General features: G+C 36.2%; 1 protein-coding gene across 1 annotated transcript in view; it reads right to left on the reverse strand.

Annotated features, from left to right (window-relative positions):
* The window catches only part of LOC115212325 (deleted in malignant brain tumors 1 protein-like), a 97,022-nt gene that overhangs the window by 60,088 nt on the left and 19,410 nt on the right, over positions 1–17,524 (reverse strand). The window contains exons 6-11 of the mRNA XM_029781189.2: positions 16,065–16,228; positions 13,344–13,476; positions 11,130–11,299; positions 9,151–9,274; positions 8,280–8,446; positions 4,364–4,517 (exon numbers count right to left, since the gene is read on the reverse strand). Of these exons, the coding sequence (XP_029637049.1) occupies positions 4,364–4,517; positions 8,280–8,446; positions 9,151–9,274; positions 11,130–11,299; positions 13,344–13,476; positions 16,065–16,228 (912 nt within the window). The remainder of the gene's footprint in view (positions 1–4,363; positions 4,518–8,279; positions 8,447–9,150; positions 9,275–11,129; positions 11,300–13,343; positions 13,477–16,064; positions 16,229–17,524) is intronic.

Consider the following 17,524-nt stretch of genomic DNA (forward strand, 5'->3'; position numbering starts at 1 on the left):
GTACAAAGCGTTTACTGCAGTAATATCACAACGATTGAACAAGCACCTGGACGAAAACAACCTGTTTCCAGAAGAGCAGAAAGGATGCCGCAAAGGCTCATATGGCTGTAAAGATCAACTAATGATCAATAAAGCCATAACTGAAGAGAGCTACAGAAAGAAAAAATGCTTCAGTATGGCCTGGATCGACTACAGAAAGGCGTTTGATAGCATTCCCCACACATGGATCCTCGAAACACTAGCCATTAACAAAGTAGCACCAACAATTATAAAATACATAGGACACTCTATGAATAAATGGCAGACAGTGCTACAGCTCCAAACAAAAGAGGGACTCATGAAAATCAAAGCCATTCCCATTCGAAGAGGAATATTCCAGGGAGACACTGTCTCTCCACTCCTTTTCTGCTTGGCACCGTCACCTCTATCGGACATGCTAAACAGAACTGGATGCGAATATAAATGTTACGACAAAACGATCAGCCACCTTTTATATATGGATGACCTAAAACTATACGCTGCAAATGACAAACAGCTGGAAACACTACTAAAGACAGTTCATGGATTTACCAAAGAAATAGATATGAAATTTAGATTAGAAAAATGCGCCAAAGTAACCCTGAAAAGAGGAAAACTAGTTAAGAGTAGCAACATCACACTAGATAAAACCAATGAAATAAAAGAATGAGACCAAAGCCAAACTTACAAATACTTAGGAACCCATGAACTAGATAAGACACAAAACACACAAATGAAAGAGGGAAAAAAAAAGAATATTAGTGACGAGTTAGATCAATACTAAAAACAGAGCTCAATGCTAAAAACAAGATAATAGGTATTAACACTTTAGCCGTCCCAGTTATAAGTTACAGCTACAATATCCTTAACTGGACACTAAATGAGCTGACCAAAATAGATAGGAAAACAAGAAAAATAATGACAGGATCTAGGTTGCATCACCCAAAATCTGACTTAGAAAGGCTATATATACAACGTATAGAAGGTGGTAGAGACCTTATACAGCTGGAAAACTACTATAAAATAACCACCATAGGACTGCAGAAGGAAAGAAAACTAATACAAATAGCGGCAAAACACGAGCAAAACAAAAAACTGTTCTCAGTATTTAAGGAAGCTGACAAATACAAACAAGAAATCATACCACCTAACAATTATGGAGAAGAAGAAGAAGAAGAAGAAGAAGAAGAAGAAGAAAAAGAAGAAGAAGAAGAAGAAGAAGAAGAAGAAGAAAAATAAGAAAAAGAAGAAGAAGAAGAAGAAGAAGAAGAAGAAGAAGAAGGAGAAGAAGAAGAAGAAGAAGAAGAAGAAGAAGAAGAAGAAACAACAAAAGCTTTAAAACAAATGAAATCCAAACTAAAACTAGAACAGCAACGAACCATGATAAAACGATGGCAAGAAAAGCCCCTTCATGGCAAATACTGGACTAAACTAAATGCAAAAGAAATAGACAAAGAAAAATCCCAGCAATGGTTGAGAAGCTCAGGACTCAAAACAGAGACAGGGATTTTTAATTGCAGCACAAGACCAAAGCCTCCCCACCAGAAATTACCAAAAACATGTAATGAAAAGACATATAACAAGTAACTACAGAATATGTGGAGATGGACAAGAAACAATAAATCATATTATCTCTGGCTGCCCAGTCCTGGCTAAGAAGGAATATATTCACATACACGACAGGGTTAGGACCTACATACACTGGAAGCTATGCCAACATTATGGAATAACAAAAGAAAAAAGATGGTATAGGCACACACCAGAAAAGGTCACAGAAAACGAGAAAGCAACCATACTCTGGGATATGCCAATACACACAGATAGATAAATTAAGGCGAACAGACCAGATATAGTTGTCAGTAATAATGAAGAAAAAACTGCTTTCTAATTGATGTATCAATACCAGCAGATGACAACGTTTCTTTAAAAGAAATGGAGAAACTTTCAAAATACAAAGACCTGGAAACTGAGGTAACCAGAATGTGGAATCTAAAAACAGAAACAATTCCTATCATAGTAGGTGCATTAGGCATGATAAAAAAATGTTCAGACAAATACATAACAAAAGCACCAGGACTTACAAACACATATAACATACAGAAAATTGCACTACTAGGCACTGCACACATCCTACGCAGAACACTTTCCATACAGTAACCATCAGAGCATCACAACAAATCACTGCACATACCCAAGGCACACAGAGCTGCGCTCGGTAGTGAAGTGAAAGCACGCTATAAAAATAAAACTACTGAATAATAATAATAATAATAATAATAATAATAATAATAATAATAATAATAATAATAATAATAATAATAATAATAAATGCCCTGATGCAGTACCAGGCAGTGGCTCTCATGGCTTCTGATCTTAACTGATTGGAAGTGTTATCATGTACATTGTTTTGTCTTGGTATAAAAGATGGGCTACAGCAAATATTCTGCTCAATACCACAGATTTGCTTGTCAGTTGTTTGACCTTAACCAGTTGAGCATGTCCCTTAGTGGCTGACGATATGTGCATCTCTGATCACGAGCAGAAGTAGTGGGGGAGCATCATAGCCGTGTGTTGAGAGGGATTCTTTGGGGTTTGAATAGTTCACCTCTGGAAACATGGGTGGTTCTTTCAACATCCTTAAACAACCCTTATTCAGGGACCGTTTGAGCGGGATGGGCTACTCAACCTGAAGAAAATTCTAACTGGGCCCCACCTGCAAGGTCATGTGCTGTTTATCTTGATATGAGATCACCATGTCGCGCACATATGGTTGTGATGCATGTGCCTGGTGTACCTTTATCAGACGGGTAGTCATGATGAGTATATTGGGCTTCGTATATTTTACCCCAGTGTCACTTTGATGGCATAAACTGCTCTCTCACTCAATAATAATAATAATCAAATTTTGAGATGTGGTTGGCAATTTTAGGGGAGGTGACAGTCTATTTACATCAAGATCAGTACTCAACTGGTACTTATTTCATTAACCTAGGTGGGGTTTGAACTCAGAACGCATAAGAATTGTTTTTAATGTATGTAGAAGTTCATAACGCTGGAGATGTACTACTCTGTCAGCTGTTCACTACAACTGAACTAAGGTAATGCCTCTTCTTTTTTGAGCACCTTCCGGAGTATTTCAACGGTTCCAAGAAGCGCTGTTTTCTGCAAGTGCTCTACCCTTATTGCAGCTTTTATTTGTTCCACGTACTTCTCGAGGTTTTTGCTCACTGTTCCCAGGGCTCCGACAATTATTGATACTACTGCTACCTTTTTCATCGACCACAACAGCTAACCTGACATATCTCTCTCAGCGTATTTTACAAGACTATGTCCGGCTTCCTTTTCTCTATCTCATTTCTATTTTCGACGATGCCTTCAGGTTTGTGGTCGTACCAATTTTTTACTCTGTCAAGTCCATACTTGTTGCAGAGTGCCCAAAGACAAGCCTGGCTATATTGTCGTGGCGTCTCTTATATTCCTTCTCGGCTAGTGGCGTACATAAGAAATATAAGAGACGCCATTATTATTATTATTATTATTATTATTATTATTATTATTATTATTATTATTATTATTATTATTATTTAGCGTTCATAATGAAAAAGAAAGGAAATAATTAAAAAGAATGTTGAACAGTCTGCAACGAATTGAAAGGTTGCATCAATTTTATGTCTAATGTAGAGTTCGGTAAAGAAGTACGAGTTGAAACGTTAAAAGAAATGAAGGAGTCAAAATATATACAATAGGGAGTATACGAAGATTCATAATAAACAACAACAGTGTTTAAAAAATTTGAAGCAAAAAAAACTTATAGAAAGAAATATCCGTTGAAAAATAATACAAAATAACTGACTACTAACAAACATAGATCCTACCAAAGACCAGCAGAAACACTAAAACAAAACTCATCAAACACAATAAATATTCTTATCTACTCTAGGCACAAGGCCCGAAATTTTGGGAGAGAGGTCAGTCGTTTAGATCGACACCAGTACGCAACTTGTACTTAATTTATCGACCCCGGAAGGATGAAAGGCCAGGTCGACCTCGGTGGAATTTCAACTCAGGATGTAAAGACAGACGAAATATCTATTTCTTCACTACCCACAAGGGGCTAAACACAGAGAGGACAAGCAAGGATAGACAAACGGATTATGTCGACTACATCGACCCCAGTGCATAACTGGTACTTAATTTATCGACTTCGAAAGGATGAAAGGCAAAGTCGACCTCAGCGGGATTTGAACTCAGAACGTAACGGCTGACGAAATACGGCTACGCATTTCGCCCGGCGTGCTAACGATTCTGCCAACTCGCCGCCTTAAACACAATAAATATTTCTTACCTAAAACCTTTTGTTTTACAAAGTGCTTCTGCTATGTGGTTAGGCATGGAACGCATTGCTAAAATCGATTTTACGCCACTTATTGTAATATTCACAGTTCCTTTTGTTCCTTCTGAAAGTGAAACTCCGAGCCTATGTGTTCGGTACACTGAATCTTGAAAGAAAATCATGAAAAAAAAAAAAGAACTCAATTGAGTAATTTATTAAATATAGTTAAATTAGAAATATTTTAATAGGTTTTCTGGCGTGGAGAATAAGTGTATGATCTGTCAAAGTAGTTATAATCATTTAACTATAGTGATGACAAACATAAATGTTTACCTGTGATGCAGTTACGACGTGGTTGTATAGTTACGTAAAGTTACATGGAAAATTTAGATATGCCTTGCTCTTGGTTATCGATTCTCTTTGGATGGTAATTTCTAAGACTCTTTTATTTATATGGAGCTTATAAAGAAGTTGAAAGACCAGAAGAGAAATGGAATTATATTCACTCTCAATGGATCAGCAAACAGTAGTATGTGTTTCCTTACAATAAAGATGTTACGTATTTCAGCGGTGAAATATCTTGTTTATCCAAATGTATCATTTATCATTTGTATCTCGAGGGAGGCATTATGACAATATTAAGAAAACACACTGAGTCAATTTCACTACTTATTTTAAACTTGGTAACTTATTTAACGAATTAACTAATCAATAGTTTGATCGATTGTTAGGTCTGTTAATAAATCAGCTAGGCTCAAGTTGATCAAAGTCCTTTCTTCACCATTCGCGACTGGTTAAAGGTCTGTTTCTGTCAGCCTTATTGTCTGTCTCTGAAGACGTTTTAACGAACGAGTCCAGATGAAGAATCGTGTAAGCCAAATACAAATGCGAATAATTTATCAAGCAATACAACAAAGATAGAAGAGAGATAAACGTCTCTCATGAATTCAAACCAGCCACCATCTTTTAGTTCCTATTTGACTCAGTATCACCTCAGCTAGGCCTGATATCATTCACCACATTTCTTCTAGTTGTTATCATATACAACCTTTCTGTCGGGTCAAAACGTTATATATTGGCAGCATAACATTTCTGAAAGCTTCTACATAAGCTACACATAAAATTTAATAAAACTTTTACATGAATTAGAAATCAGATTTGAAACGTCACTTCATGTTTGAGCAATGGATTAAATATTTAAAATAATCGCTCTTCCTCCCTCTGTCTCCTTTTCTCACTATCTATCTGTCTATCAATCAATTTATATATCTGTCTCTACTGATATCAATATATGAATACATATACACATACATAGAAATATACATAGGTATATATATATATATATATATATAAAATTATGTACCAAACTAATATATATATCCATATATATACATATATTTATACATATACATATATACATATATATACATATTATATATGTAAATATGTATGCATATATGTCATATATATATATATACACTTATACATACATACACGCACACGCACACGCACACGCACACGCACACGCACACACACACACACACACACACACACACACACACACACACACACATATTGTTGTATTTCGGGACGGTCATTTTCTTTGACAAATATTGTCCTGAAATCTTTCGTCACACGTGCGGTGTGTTGTGTCGTCGTTCTTAGCAGCATTATGACCCTCTCCTCATCCCCATCCCCTTCCCTGTTTCCGCTGCTGCTGCCCTTGACCCCGACTTTTGATACCGTTCCTGTATCTCTCTGTTAGTGTGTTTGTCCACGCTGCTGCCATCGTAGTAGTTGCTGCTGCCGCTATTGTTGTCGTTGTTGGCCACCTTGTTGATTTGTTGCGGCCGTTTGTGAAGTTACTGTATGTGTGTTTGTGTGTATCTCTGGGTTCGCTTACTATGTCGTTTATATCCGTGCCCTTTATGCGTCTTTTTATTCATCTCTATTCCTTATATTTATCATAGACATGTGCATATTTATCTATTGTGAGTGTATTACACTGTTTGTAACTGTTTAGCTTTCCTTTCTGTCTGTAATCGTCATGTTGTGTGGTGTGGTGGTAGATGTTCATTTTCCATTCGTGTTTACTGTTCAGGGTCGGTCTGTCTATTGTTATGTGTGTAGCCGCTGTGATCTGTCTAAGTATTGTGTCAATTCTATGCGTTGATAATACCTTAATCTCTATACTATTAACCGAGCCTCTATGTTCTGCTTGAGCATGTTTCTAGAGCACTGACGCGCTTTTCTCTTCTTTGAGCTCCCGCCAATGTTCACCTATACACTCCCCAATGCTGCGTGCTGCCTCTTCAATGTAAGTAGTTGTCATTTTTCTGCATCGTCCCTCAGTACACCGTAAGCTATATGCTATATTCCTAACCTTACAGTTAACCTGTGGGTTCATCGTACATACTATACAATTGTTCTCCGTACGTGGGGACCTACCGAAGGGATAAGTTCTATACATCATGGATTTTTATGGTGGTGGTGGTGGTGGGGTCTAGGCCTTTCTACTATTTTAATCCGTAGACTAGCCTTATCTAATGCTTTTCTATTCACCTCCAGAGATAGCATCAACGAACATTACGCTGATAGTTTTTGTTGGCCTTCTTTATCTTTTTTCTGGTCCTTTCTGTGTTCTTCCATGATCTACCCCAGTATAGAGGCTAGAGTTCCTCTCTATGATGGCTTTGTACTTAGCCCTGGCTCCTTTGTACACTCTAATCCTGCCCCTTTGGTTGTAACCAAAGAACTGCATGCTGTGGAAGAAGTTGTATATATCTTTGTATGTGTCTTTCCAATTCTATAGGCTCGTGCTTGCGAGACACATTCCTCACCACTCTCGCCAAGTCTCCTATAAGAATATTGAACTTGGCGTTCTTCGCAATAGTTGCGTTCTTGTGGACCAGGTATTTAGAGGCCATGGTTTTAGCATAATAGGAGTAAAGGATCTGGACCTTACTCTTCTTGTTTTCCACCCAGATTTCTGTGTCTAAAACCGGTAGCCTATAACTCGGGTGCTTGTTAGAGTAGTCTATTGTTAGTTTAATACTCTGGTGGATGGAGTTAGCTATATGCTGGATGCTCTCCACAGTGTTAGCCCCTAGATCATCAACATTGTCTTGTAGCAGTGTTTTAGCTACTATGTTGATATCATCCACATACCGGGAGTACACGGTTAGGGTTATGGAGTTCTTTGTTAACTTATCTTTGAGTTTCCTATCCTACCATACCGTAAATATGTTTGCCACATCGCCAGCGTTACTGACACCGATGGCTGCACCTTCCTCTTGGATGTATGTCTTGTTGTGGCCTTGAAACACAAATTCAGAAACAGGGCTGAAACATATAAAAGAATAAAGGAACACACACATTTCCTGACTATCTGCTCCGTCCTCCTCATCCCCTTTTCTGAACTTTGTCATCTATTTGGCGAATAGCCATACTAGAAACGTCATGTCTACTATTTCTCCATCTAAAACTTTCACTGGGTGTTAATTTAATATATTCACTGTGTACGTGTTGTTGACTTTTGTTGTTTTTTGTTGTTTTTTGTTCATGCGTTTGTCTATATATGCACATACACACACACATATGCAATAAACGGCAGTGTGCGCAACAAATAAATGTAGTCAAAACTGAAGCGAAACGACACATAAAGGAATTAATGAAAAAGGACACCATGAAATATGTCACGTCAGTCAAGGGAAGCGGAATGAGTGTGGTCCAAGTTCTAAGTTCATAGATTAGGAAACAGAACATTGTTTTCATGGATAAATTATTGTATGCAAGCTAATTCTTAACACGAACACTAAGGTTTTCAGAATGAGAAATCCTAAACTCAAGTACAACTTGATTCTGAAAAAGTTCTATGTTAGGAAATATTGCTGCCCTAAACGCATTGATTTGTTATAGGCTTAATTACTTGGTGAGCAGCTGATTCTGACATAGGAGTTTGTAGGGCAAATTTGGTCAGTCCAGTCGGAATGGGAACATTGGTCGATATAAGATTCTCGTCCTGAACATTGAACATTCTGAAGCCAAGTTTTTGTTGAATACTTTGAGGTCGATCCTCTTAATGTTATTCCGGATCTGAAAAAAGTACAATGTAATGAGAGAATTAGTTTTTACTAGATTCAAAGATGGATTGGTGCATAATTATTGCGGTTTTTTTTTTCAACAAAAATTTTATTCAACAAAACAATAACAACATGTAACAAAACCATCTTTAAATGATTATTCCGGAACATATTCACCATGTGCTTCAATTACTGCTTCCCATTTGCTTGGCAGACGGTCAGAGCATCATTTAAAGATGTTTTTGTTAAATATTGTTATTGTTTTTGTTGAATAAAATTTGTTGGAAAAAACCCAATAATAATGCGCCAACCCAATAGATGTAGAATAGGAAATACAAATAGAAATAAACTAACTAACTAACTTGCGGAAGAAGAATACGGAAAGAATAAACTGAGATACTTCTATGGAGATATTAATGTGGTCGATGTTCAGTTTAGTAATATGTAGATCAATACTTGTTGGAGAAACGTGGTTGTGATGAGGCCCGGGGTGTGTACTGAAAACTAGCCACATAATGAATTCTGTTAAAGGCATCCAAAGCCCACGTGGTAGTGTTAAACAATGTGTGTGGGTGCGTGGGTGTATTCATTCTACAATCATACATATGCCTATATATATACATATAAAACATTTCTCTTATTTCTGTTGCCTGGGTTATATTTTACCTCTAATATAAGTGTTATATTTGGAATATAGTACAATGTAAAAGCGCTTACGTGTATCCAAGTTCCTGACAGAAAATAATCGTATTTTCTATGTTCCAGTTATTGTCGCATATACCTCCCCACTCTCCGTTATAGAATACTTCGGCATGGCCATTAGAAATGAAACGCTTTGGCACTGAATTACAAATAAAGAATTTTCATTGCGACATTTTAATAAATCAAAAGACAAGAGTGCAAGAATTTTCCAACTTTCATATGAAAATGGTTCAGTAATACATATTCTGTAAATGTCAATTGTAAAATCAATTATAAAGTTTTTAAAAATAACTTTTGTCATTTAAAAATATAATAGCTTCATATTAGGCAAACCTCCATCCAGAAATAATTGAGTCGAAGGTGTGAGAGCGAGGATGTAATCAATAGGAACTCCACGGTATCATTTATATCATTGATGCTGTAAGGGTGAAAAGCAAAGCCGATCTCAACACGATTTCAACTTAGATCGCAAAGGTCCATGACTAAATTAATCGCTTCTAAAAACAAATTAATGTTAGATTAACAATTATATTTTTTACTGAGTTAACCCTTTCTCAATTGACAAAGATCGAGGGTGAATTGGATGATATTATGTTCGAGTATCCATAGCAAATTCTAGATTTTAAGCTACAGTATTTCATGAAGCTATTCTGCCGGGAAAATTCAACTCTTTGTTGTATGGTAACGGATTATAAACAATTCCAGTAACAATACTGTTAGTTCAACAAAGATTTATTTTACATTTATGCTTTCAAGAAGTGATGGTCAATTCCTTTCCGACGTATTAATGATATTAGTGAAATGGTACCAGGTTGAGATCGAAACTCATCTAAATATGACCTGGTTAGAGCATAGTGCTGTAATCTATCGTTCGTCTGTAAATCTTGAATGGTAACTGAGGAAAACGAGGCATTCGTTATTTTAACGCTGTTGTTATTTCTTGGGGGCAATGAGGGATAAAGTGAAATTTAATGTCTTAAAACATCATCGCTTGAATAGCAAGAAACTAACCTCAGATTTTTCAGTGGTCAACTCTAATAACTAGGAGGATTTGCTTTTGTTTGATCCCAGGAAAAATTCCAACGTGGTACGAAAAGAAATGTAATTGAAATATCTTTGTGTCACTGAGAAATTCGGTTGTTACTTGTATCCAGGCTACATAATGTTTCGGTAATTGAGCTTAGCAAAAATAAACGAGCAGTACGTATTTTAAATCCCACCCTGTAGTACATAAACATCTTCCCATCAGTAGTACAACACGTAAATTGATAACATTGTTATGAAAACTTTAGAAATCATTTCTTTTTCTTTCACACTCGAAACGTTTGAGTCTTTAAAATGAATTCTTTAAGCCCATATTTGAAACTGAAATTAGCCACATATGCATTAAATCCTTAGCTACCAGCAGGTCTCCTCGATGTGACCTGAGCTAGGGCTAATCAACAATAACAACAAAACTCTGCGACATTAAAGCAAGAGTATATAGAAACATCGTCTTGATCAGCGGTTTCGAAACTTTTGGCGGCTAGTGTCCCGTTGGCACACGCGTCGCATTTCTCGCACCCCTATCACTACCACCACCACAAACATAGACCACTTTCTGAAGCAAATTCCAAGCAATTGTATTTCACAAAGAAAACTCAACCTAATAAGCACATTGTTTTGTTGTTTTTACATCCATCACTCTCTTTTGGCCGTCCCATGATCGCCTCAATGCTCTTCAACTCGTCTCCCTCGCATTTTCCCCACCAGGGAGCAGTGCCACCCACTTTGGGAACCACTGGTCTAGATTAACCAAACTAGGGGAGATATCCAACGTTCTTTTGCAGAACAATGAAGCTTCGGTTAACCCAGTAAATTCTAAATAGTAATCTAAAGAAATTAGCACTATAATAATTGTTTAATTCATAAGTGTTATAAATATTTAAGTTGAAAAAAATATCGGAGTTTCTTTCATTAGTTTTTGAAAAACATCAATAAGTTTTACACTATACCTATTGTACAATTCACTCCAGTATCTTCGTTATGTCCACAATTGTGAGTACCAAGTGCACTATGAGAACAGTCAACTATCCGTTTCTCATTACCGTTGCAATTAACGTCATCCAACCAAATGTTTCCGGTTCCATCTTCAGTTAATGAGTATACCACGTAATCCCCGTCACTAAAAGATACGAAAAGCTTATATTTTACCAAACAAAGAACTTACAGAAGGATATTTCCAGCAGGTTCAACGATTGAGCAGAGTCATAATGCTTTTTCTTAGACAATAGACTTGTGGGTTTAATTATTCGTTGAACACTTACTTACCTTATGTATACTTGATCAGAGCTGATCTGTTATTCATCAGCTACAAAAATAGGTTATAGAAACCGCATGCATGTCTTTGAAAAAAAAAACACAAAAACAATAACATTTGAGTAGCAATATTTAATTTCTGATTAAAGCGGCAAGATGACTGAGTCATTAGCACCCCGGGAAAAATGCAGAACAGCATTTAAGTTCTGAAATATTTGCTTTTCATCATTTCTGGATCAATAAAATAAGTACCAGTTGACCACTGGGGTCGATGTAATCGACTTACTCCGTCTCGGAGCTTGCTGGCTTTGTTCCAAAATTTGAAAGCAATATTTAATTTCTTACTATGGCTGCAAGCTGGCATTCATTAGCTTTCCAGGCAAAAGGCAGGGCGGCATTTCATCCGTCTTTATGTTCTGAGTCCCAATGTCGTCGGAGTCGACTTTGCTTTTCATCCTTTCGGGATCGGTAAAAAAAAGTGTCAGTTGAATCAAGGGCTCGATGTAATCGATTTACCTCTTCCCTAAAATTTCTGGCCTTATGTAAAAATTTGAAATCAATATAACTTCTGATTACCATATTCAGCGGCTGACAATCAAAATATATTTTATATGTGTATTTCATCAATCTGGGTTCGATTTGATGATGGCGTAGAGTTAATTTAACCGACAGCACGTTTACGTAACATTTCAAAGAAGCTAATGTATTTAATTGTTTAATAATCATTTCAAATTTTTGCCACAAGGGCAGCTTGGGATGAGTCGATTACATCGACCCCAGTGCTCAAATGATACTTATGTGATCGACCACGGAAGAATGAATGGCAAAGTCGACCTCAGTGGAATTTGAACTCAGAACGTAGCGACGGGCGGACTACTGTTATGGATTTCGTCCAGCTTGCAAACGGTTCAGCCAGCTCGCCACCTTTTTTTTAAATTCTTAATAATAAAAGCTAATATATTTAATTCTAATTTAGGCATCAAACCAGTAATTTGAGGGGAATAGGTTACATAATCTCCCCCGTGCTTGACTGGTACTTTATTACATCGAGGAGATTAGTCAATTACATCGGCCCTTTTACTTGTCTGGTAATTTATTTTATCGATACGGAAAGGATGAAAGACAAAGTTAACCCCAGCAAAATTTAAAAAATTTAGAGCATAAAGAACCACAATAAACGACAGAAAGTATTTTTACTGATGTTCAAACGATTCTGCTAATGCACCGTCTATTTTTATTTAGTAACCATTTAAATAGTCACATTAATTAACTATAACGTGTAGATTGACACAAAAAGTAAAGCTTGAAGTCATAGCTGGTAATTAAATATCACCATCCATCTCAATTTTACCCCTAATGCAAAACATGTGACATAGATGTGCATAATATTAAACCACTACAGATATTGAAGTTTGGATTATATCTCATAGGGAAAATTTTACTTTTTAGGATCACTACAACGGCACAAATAGAGGCGGTTTGTGAAATTAGTATATTTCCTAATTTCAGTAAAGTAACTGAAATGCTATAGATTCACCCAGATATAGCAATTTTCAAAGACTAGCTCCTCACTATTTTAGGGATTTCGATGTGGAGTCGGCAAAATATTAGTTTCTTTACAAACTAAGTTTAGTCAGATGAGGTGTGTGAAGCATATTATTAATATTTAAGTAATTTGAACAGAAAACGATGACGAAATTAAATATTAACTATTTAATAAAACCTGTAATCACTAATCATATTTTAAAAATGAAGGAGACGAAGAAATAACCAAAGATTCTCTATGTAGGATGGTCGTGGGTGGAACTATTTTACTCAAAGACCTATCCTATATTTTGGTGGGATCTAATTTAGGTTTAATTTAAAAGAGCAATTTAAATAAAAGTTACAAAGGTAAAGAACAATATTACCTGTATCCCATGCTTCTGCAGAAAACCTTTGACTCACTTGTTTGCCAACCGTCATCACAGACGGTACCCCATATGTTACGATAAAAGACTTCTGCTCGTCCAAAAATATTCTTTTCAATTACTCGAACACGTGCTGCAAATGTTTATGACATTATTTCATACTTGTTCATAATTATAACACACATCATGAATAGTCTTCGAAAATAATGACTTAAATCATATTGAATACTATCCTTAGTGCAATGATGCTAATGTAAACCAACTATATTTGGAACGTAAACTCTTTCTTTCATCGTTTATAATACCCTCTGTCCTAGTCAAATTTAGTGACATTCTCCGTTTTGGTGAAACATCGCAAACTGCTATTTATATATATATATATATATATATATATATATATGCATGTATCATCGACATACCTGCAGAATCCACAGAGTTGTTTGACTAAACTTATCTTTTTTCAAACTTATCTTTTTCTTTCGGCATGGATCATTCAAAGTTTGAACTCGCATTAGTTCAAATCTATTAGCCATTTCCTAACTTCATCCACCAGAGTATTAAATTAACTCCATCCATCAGTGTATTAAAGTAACAACAGACTACCCTAACAAGCACCCAAACTATAGGCTACCGGTTTTAGACGCGAAACCCTGGCTGGAAACCAAGAACAGTAAGGTCCAGATCCTTCACTCACATTATGACAAATCCTTGGCCTCTAAATACCTGGTCCACAAGAACGCAGTAATTGCGGGCTACGCCAAGTTAAATATTCTAATAGCAGAGTTAGTGAGAGTGATGAGGAATGTGTCCCGTATGAGCGATCCTATAGAAATGGAATAACATATCCAGCACTTCATCTACCGCATGCAGTTCTCTGGCTACAACCAAAGGGACAGGATTAGAGTGCACAAAGGATCCAGGACTAAGTACAAGGCCATCATAAAGAGTGATGCAAATGGGATATTCCTGTTATACAGGAGTAAATCCTGGAACAGCACAGGAAGGACTAGAAAAAAGATTGATAAGATTGATAAGATGACAACAAAATATATCAGTGTCATGTTCGTTGATGCTATTCCTGGAGGCAAACTTGAATACCATTTTAGAAAAGCATTAGATAAGACTAATCTACGGATTAAAGTGGTCGAAAGGCTTGACACGACACTCAGACAAATTACAGAAAGTACATACATTGCAATAGGCATGCCGAGCCTCGACAGAAAATATGAATAGAACACTCACACCCACCACCACCACCACCACCACCACCACCACCACCACCACCACCACCACCCAACACGACAACTAAAGAGATAAGGGAGAAAAAACATACAAGCAGTGTAATACACACACAATAGACAAATATGCACATACCTATGATAAATATAAGAAATAGTGATAAAAAAGTAAATAAAAAAATCTGTATAAAGGGTACGAATACAAACAACATGATATGCGAAGCCATATACACACACAAACACATAGAGTAACTTCATAAAAGGCCGCAATAAAATCAACAACGCGACCAACAACGATAATAGCTACAACGGCAAGAACAACAACAAGTGTTACTGACACGATGGCAGCAGCGTGAGCGAATACACAAACACAGAGAGATGCAGGAACAGTACAAAGAGTCGGGGCTAAGGGCCACAGCAGCAGCAATGAGGAAGGGTACGGGGATGAGGGTGAGATCATAGAGCTACTAAGAACAACGACGATAACGATAACAACAATATAAAAGGCTTATGCCCACATGTACACATAAGCACAAATGCGAAACACATAGACATGCGTACACACACATACGCGCGCACACATATACACACACATGTACACACATACACAAATACAGACGCAAATGCATGCCTATGTAAAGATACACATCATAGAACAGAATGCATTATGCGGAGCTGGAGTACACACAAGAATTGAAAGTGTCACTGAAGAGGTCACACGTGTGTCATGAAAGATTTCTGGATAACGGACACGAGTTAAAATAAGAACAGTAATAACGAGTGAAGAACGAATATATAGAGTGTATGTTTACTTGGCAGGAAAAAAAGAAAAAAATGACCTTCCGAAATGCGACAATACACACACACACACACACACACACACACACACACACACACACACATAATTGAGTTTCAGTTGAATTAAGTACTTAAGTTGAAGCACCAACTCTCCCCGGCATTATCCGTACAGCTCGAAGTAAAGTGAATAAAATCAAAAATATGCAACACGATATCAAGTAATAATGCAGTACGACCGTTTCAAGTGGCTCCATTTAATTGAATAACGCAATCATTACATCAATTTAAGTTTTCTTAAATATTTTAACAGAAAAGAAGATGGAAGAAATTCATGTTGTCGCTATTGTAGCTAAGAATAGACTACAACATCTAAGAATCGCATACTAGATATGTCGAAACAATTGTTGTGATAAATAAAAATTCTCGTATCTTCCATCCACTGCCTTTCATTTACTATACTATACTATATTATACTATACTATATATATATATATATATATATATATATATATGCATACACACACACACACAAGAACATATATGAGCCCTTGTTTACACTATTAGCGTCCTACTTTTAATACTCTTATAAGTATTTATTGAGAATTAGTAAACATGAAGAGATATATTTAATAGACTATGGAATTAAAGCGTATGAAAATATTGTTATGGTGAGAAGTATTATTACCTTCTTCGCAATCAACACCTGCAACCGATGCCTGATTCCTTGTAAAGTTCTGCGATCTGCTTTTAAAACACTGCATAATATTATTCTCGCTTCCAGTGCATTGTATGTCGGAATGCAAAAAGTAGTTGGTGCTAACCCGTGGATTTCTATGTGTTTTTCCCGATCTAAGATAAATTAAAAAAATATAAAATTTTAGATATCTATTATATATTTATTTCTTTATTGGTTTCAGTCACTAGTATACATTGTCTCCCAGACAATGTATACTCAAAAGCAATTCACGTAGGCATAGAGGGAAAAATAACGAAATTAGATTACTTGTGAGCGCGTTTTTGGGTTAGTTAGATATAGAGATGCTAGAAATACATCCCTATTCTAACATTCCCGTCATCAGCACAAGATTTCATTAAATTTACATTTGAGAGCGCTAAAAATCGAACATACCCATCTGATTTGAGTAACCTCAGACAAACCATCGTCCACATCCAGTACTAAAGAATTCAAAACATACGAATGAAGCTCTGCATCTTCCCCTGTCCACCCACCTGGGTTATAGAGCAACACATTCCTACAGAAGAATCTGTAGTTTATTATCAGGGAGATAATTATATTGTCAATAATAATAAGGGTAAAATTAATTAATTAATTAGTAATTAATAATTTTACCAAGCAGAGTCTGGGAGACTCTTGTTATAGTAGAGGAAATAGCTAAATTCTTTGGCTGCTATTTCTAAAAGTTCGGTATGTGGTAAAGCAATTTTTTTTTGCTGAACCCTAATTATATAAAGTAATGTTTAAATTTACCGTAAATGGTCCTTTTACATGCTGAACTCTGCTTGGTAAAATTATTAATTACTAATTAATTAATTAATTTTATCCTTATTATTATTGACAATACATATATTTATATATAGATAGATATATATATATACTAAACTTAATATCCAGCGTTGCACGGAATAGTTTGCCAGTTTGTAGAATTGGAATCCATGCTACTTATGCATGTATATATATTTAACCAAACTTCTGGACTTATTTAATTTGAACTATCCAAATAACAGTAATCAATTTGCATGAGTAGAAGCTTTTTAACAAATTCTATCCTGAAAATCACCTGTTACTTTTGTTTTAAAGTGAAAGATGTAAGAACGTGTATATAAAATGGATGTGCGCGCTCGAGTGTAAGAGAGAGAGAGAAAGAGAGAAAGAGAGCCACTTACACATACATGAGAACTCACACATTCACCCACTGGCTCTCTCTTTGTTTCTGTCTGTCTGCCTGTCTCTTTCTCTCTCTCTCTCTCTCTCTCTCTCTCTCACACACAAATGCACACGTACATACAAAAAAGATGTACACATATGTACTGATGTATGTACGTATTCATGACAACACACCCCTTCACTCACTCTATCTTTTTCTCTCTCGTTTTTTCTCTCTCTTTCTCTCTTTATCTTTCTCT

Source organism: Octopus sinensis, linkage group LG5 (assembly GCF_006345805.1).
Source record: "Octopus sinensis linkage group LG5, ASM634580v1, whole genome shotgun sequence".
NCBI classification, from domain to species: domain Eukaryota; kingdom Metazoa; phylum Mollusca; class Cephalopoda; order Octopoda; family Octopodidae; genus Octopus; species Octopus sinensis.